General features: G+C 36.3%; 1 protein-coding gene across 2 annotated transcripts in view; it reads right to left on the bottom strand.

The window, feature by feature from the left end:
• LOC112834055 (ATP-binding cassette sub-family C member 2-like) overlaps positions 1–6,000 on the bottom strand; it is an 89,586-nt gene that overhangs the window by 22,109 nt on the left and 61,477 nt on the right. For both annotated transcript variants that reach the window (XM_073891889.1, XM_025885516.2), the window contains 2 exons: positions 5,149–5,209; positions 4,472–4,691 (listed from right to left, as the gene is read on the bottom strand). In XM_073891889.1, coding sequence (XP_073747990.1) covers positions 4,472–4,691; positions 5,149–5,209 — 281 coding nt within the window. The remainder of the gene's footprint in view (positions 1–4,471; positions 4,692–5,148; positions 5,210–6,000) is intronic.

The raw sequence follows: 6,000 nt of genomic DNA on the forward strand, positions 1-6,000 counted from the left end.
CACACACACACAAACACACGTGCTTGTGCACGCACTGAAATATTACTCAGCCATAAAAAAGAATGAAATCTTGGGGCACCTGGGTGGCTCAATCGTTAGGCATCTGACTTCGGCTCAGGTCATGAACCCAGGGTCCTGGGATCGAGCCCCACATTGGGCTCCCTGCTCAGCAGGAAGCCTGCTGCTCCCTCTCCCACTCCCCCTGCTTGTGTTCCTGCTCTTACTATCTCTCTCTGTCAAATAAATAAATAAAGTCTTTAAAAAAAAAAAAAGAATGAAATCTTGCCATTTGCAATGGCATGGATGGAGCTAGACAGTATGACACTAAGCAAAATTAGTCAGTGAGAGAAAGACAAATACCATATGATTTCACTCATATGTGGAATTTAAGAAACAAAACAGATGAATATAGAGAAAAAACAAAGACAGATGAACCAGAAAACAGACTCTTAACTGTAGAGAACAAACTGTGGGTTACTGGAGGGGAGCTGGCGGGGGAGGAATGGGTTAAATTATTGACGAGTATTAAGGAGGGCACTTGTGCTGAGCACCAGGTGTTGTATATAAGTGATAAATCACTAAATTTTACACCTGAAACTAATGTTACACTGTATATTAACAAACTGGAATTTAAATAAAAACTTGAAAAAGATATATGGAAAATCAAAAAAATGTATACCTTAAAGTAATATTACACTGTATGTTAACTAACTGGAATTTAAATAAAAAGTTTAAAAGTTCTGATAAAAAAGTAAGACTTTACAATGGTAAAATTGTGAACATTAAACTTACACAGCTTGTCTAGTATGGGAAATGATATTTTCTCATTTAAAATACTTTCCAAAGTATATTGAATCTCCCCTAAAGTTGTAACATGAGCTCCTGGATTGGTATGAGTTTAACTCTCATATGTAGATGTGATGGACACAGATAGAGAGATATTTGTATATATGGATGTTTCTTTTGCTGCTCATAATTCTAGACTGCTATATCTATTCTTCCTCAATTAGTTGCGAATTGCAAGCCAATAAACTTGACTCTCACTGATTCAAAACCAAACACACTGTTTATCTTTCATACTATAAATATTCTTTATATCTCATTTTAGTCATTGACAACATCTCTTTCCCCAATGAATATTGTTAACAGAATGGCAAAATAAACATAAATCTGTCTCACAATATTTGCATACTTTTGGTGGAGACACTTAAAAGCAATACTATGGCCACACAATAAAGATGGGAAAGGAGAAGAGAAGCGAAGCCCCAAGTTTCATACTTTTTATTTTATCTTCATTTTATTTTTTTTACCAAATGCATGTATCTCTTTGTGTTTTCCCTTATGAATATCCTTAGATAGCATGACTCCCACATATTTTTTTTTCTTGTTTGAATTCTCCCTGAATATCATTCTCGCTCAAGGTGCCTTTCTTTCCTTTTACAAACATACACAAAATGTCTGTACTTAAAAAATCTTCTCTTTATTTCTACCATACTTTTCAATATCCCTTTTTTTCTTTCAAATCACCTAACTTCTTTGAAGGACAATATGTATCTACTCTTTAATTATCAATTGTTCAACTACCTACAATCTGTATTCTCTTTCTATCTCTTTCTAGATGATGCATCTTTGACTACAATCATGGGTCTTTTCTCAATTTTTTTCTTCTTCACATTTCTGCAGCATTTCAGAACCAGTGAGAACTTCTTTGAGGTGCTATCTTTCTTTCTTTCTTTTTTTTTTTTTTTTGGCTTTTGTTACATCATACTTTTCACTTGGAAGGCAGTGTATCATCATTTAGAGTTTTCCAAAGTATATTCTATGGAAAACAAGTTGCTCAAGATATTAATGGCCAATACAAGAAGAAACATTTTTTCCATGGTCAAATGGATTTGAGAAACATCAAATTAGTTAGAACGAAACAGGTCAGTTTACTGAAGAATATCTGGAAACTTTTAGTGAAAGAAAAAAAGATTTCAGAAGCACAGAAAAATATAGTCCTCAGTTTTCCAGACCTACTGGAGTACAGAACCCTATATTTGTGGAGCATCTCTACCGTTTCATGTAAAACTTTTGGAAATGTTAATTTAGTGGTTAAGAATATAGTTTGGGGAATCTGGTACACATGGATTCAAACCTGGCTCTGAAACTTTTATCTGTAAGACTTTGTGCATAGTATTCATTTCCTCTATTGTTAAATAATAGCTAACATTTATTGCACTCTTGTTATACACTCAGCACTTTTCTGTAAGCTCTATACATATTAGCTAATTTAATCACTGGAACAATATTTAGGTAGAAATTATCTACATTCTTTTTTTTTTTTTTAAAGATTTTATTTATTTGAGAGAGAGAGAATGAGAGACAGAGAGGATGAGAGGGAAGAGGGCCAGAGGGAGAAGCAGACCCCCTGCTGAGCAGGGAGCCCGATGTGGGACTCGATCCCAGGACTCCAGGATCATGACCTGAGCCGAGTCGCCCAACCAACTGAGCCACCCAGGTGCCCAGAAATTATCTACATTCTATAAATGGTAAAACTAAAAGTTTAAGTAACATGCCCAAACTTAAGGAGTCCCTCATTAGAATGTATGCTAAATGAATTAATAAATTAGTTTAAACCATATGAAATTACCATTTTTGTGTGTCATAAAATGTCAAATATAGGCAATTTCATGTATCTAACCTCTATAAAATGCTTTGGGTTTCTAGGAACAGAGCAAGCCTTCACATTACTGTGCTTTTGTGGGGTTTTTTTTTTATCTGTTGATCAGGAACTTATCTCTGTTCAATTTCTCTGAAGCCAATCCCCTAACTGGCTGTACATGGGCATTCCCCAAGTACCCATCATTCACCCTTGTGGCTCTTAATCCTCATTCATGGTGATCATATCTTCTCTATGGCTCACTTGTTATCTCTATTAGAATGACTCAACGTCTCGGTAGAACCACAGAGCTATAGAGTGTTAGAGGTTGGAGGAAATGTAGACATTATTTAGTCTAAGCCCTCCATTTTACAAATAAATGAAATTTGCTTCCCAAACTTCCAGATATGCATTTAAACCTGCCTACTGGGAGGGAAAAAAAAGTAGAAAAATGCATCTACCCTTTCTATTAAACGTGTCCAAAATTGAATTCACCATTGAATTGAGTTGAAGTCACCTGAATTCTCTGCCCCACGTATTAAGACTCCCCCCCTGGTTTCCTTATTTTTGTCTTCATCATTCCCCAGTTACCCAAAATGAACTTCGAAACCAAGATTGAGGCCCTCTTCTTAGCTTCAAATCACCCATTCTTACGTATGTTTTCACTGCAGTGTCTTCCCTTTCTATCCCTTTTCTCCAACTGCATTGCCATTCTCTGACCATTCATTTGTTTGTTCATTTATTTTCCTTCATCCTTTATTCATTCAATCCTATTCCATTCCCTACTCATTGGTTAGCACTGGACTAGGTGCCTTGGATGACGTGGAGATAGATCAGAGAAGAGATTTTTCCATAGTAGATTATCTCCCATCCAGACTTCCACCTGGAAGATACTTGATTACTCCTTCCCTATCGATCCCAAATTCTCCCTGGTTTCTGATTTAATCCCTCCAGTAAAAGTCCATCTTTCTTTTTCATCACTGTTAATTCATTCTTAGTTTGAAAAATAACTCTAATTCACCTCTTTTCCCTCAAATTCTCAAAGTTTTCCACTTGCCTTTCCAACTATCATCTCCAACACATCTCCAAACTACCTTCCCACCTCTAGGTCCCCTACTGCCCTACCAGTAACCTGAAGACCACTCAAACTGGCTCCCTTACTCATGCCTACAGCCCCCTTTCTTCCCCACCCATGTCTTTACTCACATCTTTCTCTCTGCATCTGTCAACTCTCCTTTCTGTGACCTCAATCTCACAAAATTCAAATCATTCTTTTAAGTGACACCTCAAATGACAACTATTCCTTGGAAATTATCTTAACTCTCAAATATGGCTTTTTCTTGCTCTGTGTCCTCGCAGGTTTTCTTTTATTACTTTTATAGCACTTATTGCTTGCCACGTAGTTTTAGACTTTACTTACAGTGTAGTTTGTAACTGACTCACTTATTGATCTTCATATCAATCACAGGTCTCACATACAGTGAGTAGCCATGTGGTCAAGACTTTTGGGTTCTGAATGACTTAGCATACGGGTCTCATTTTCCTTGGCTGTAAAATAGGAATAATAACACCTTTCCAAATACTTTTTGTCAAGAATAAATGAGACAAATACATTATTTAGTGTGGGCCATGTAGCGGATACACATAAGTTTTGGTTTACTTTCTCAAATACGATGAATTAAAAACATATGCATTTGAATTATCTCAAAATATTTGAAAAATATGGCATAGATTTTATCTGAAATAAAATGATGCCATATGCTTACATTTGAATAAATTAGGCCAGAAAGAGAAAAAAGAAGTCCCTGGACTTTTTTTTTTTTTTTTTACCTTGCATTAATCCCAGTAATCCATAGATGTTAAGTTTATTGCTTCTTATTTGCTTCCATTCTGTGAACTCATTCTTGTATTTCGCTTCTTTTACCCAGGCACTAAGCCATAGATTCTGTCCAATGCCCACCAAATTCTGCCCGAGGTAAGCAGCCACACTCAGCCACACCCAGAGCCAGCCGAAGGCTTGGAGGTACTTCAGAATGATTGAGAACTTCACCTAAAGGCAAAATTAATGTGGAATTAGATTACTGTGCTTAAAGGTCAGACAAGGTAGATTTAAATCCTACATGACATTTCTTAAGCTTTGTGATCTTGGTCAAGTTACTAACTCCTCTAACTCCCAGATGACTCATCTGTAAGTTGGAATTTTAACAGTAGTCACCTTATAAGTACATCTAAAGTGCCAGCATAGTCCTGAGTGCTTAAAAATGATGCATGTTCAAATAATATTGGTTACTATCATTAGTAAAAAAGAATATACATAGCTAAGTAACATGTAATCCTAATTAAACACCACTATAATAAACCAATGGTTCCATTTAATGTAATTTCTTCAAACTACTATATAGTAACCCTCCTCAAATGAAAAATATATGATATTTATTAATAATGCAATGCAATCTTTTGTATTTGCATGGTTAATAACAAATAATACTAGTAATTCTGGTGCTTACCCCACCAATAGGGATCTTTTCTTTTTTCATTGAGAACTGTTTTCCTTGATCCAGTGAGGGCCTAATAAAGCAAGACAATGTACATTTTGTAGTTTTCAGATCAACCACGTTTTTTAAAGTTATACATTGTCAACCATTTTACTGCATAATCTTCTGCCCTGATAACATTGTTCCTTTAATCTTTTCAAATGGAGATTCTTTATCTTCCCATATCCCATATATTTTAAAGTCAGAACATATAGTCTGATTTTTTACTGCTTCTTCTAGATAATTATCCTTCAAACTTGAGCCAAATCCCCAGATTATTTAAGCTAATGCTACCCAGTTGTACCATACTCTATGTCTTCTCATCTACTTGCCTCCTGGCCTATCAGGACTAGCACCAAGGGGCGCCTGGCTGGCTCAGTCAGTAGAGCGTGCAACTCTTGATCTCAGGGTTGTGAGTTTGAGCTCCAAAGTGGGTGTGGAGCCTACTTAAAAAAAAGAATAGAAAACAGAGCTACCATACGATCCAGCAATTGCACTACTGGGTATTTACCCCAAAGATACAAATGTAGGGACCCGAAGGGGTATGTGCACCCCGATGTTTATAGCAGCAATGTCCACAATAGCCAAACTATGGAAAGAGCCAAGATGTCCATCGACAGATGAACGGATAAAGAAGATGTGGTGTATGTATATATATACAATGGAATATTATGCAGCCATCAAAAGGAATGAGCTCTTGCCTTTTGCAACAACGTGGATGGACCTGGAGGGTGCTATGCTGAGTGAAATAAGTCAATCAGAGAAAGACATGTATCATATGACCTCACTGATATGAGGAATTCTTAATCTCAGGAAACAAACTGA

Source organism: Callorhinus ursinus, unplaced genomic scaffold (genome assembly GCF_003265705.2).
Source record: "Callorhinus ursinus isolate GAN/ISIS: 27379988/994484 unplaced genomic scaffold, GSC_fseal_2.0 scaffold1, whole genome shotgun sequence".
NCBI lineage: Eukaryota > Metazoa > Chordata > Mammalia > Carnivora > Otariidae > Callorhinus > Callorhinus ursinus.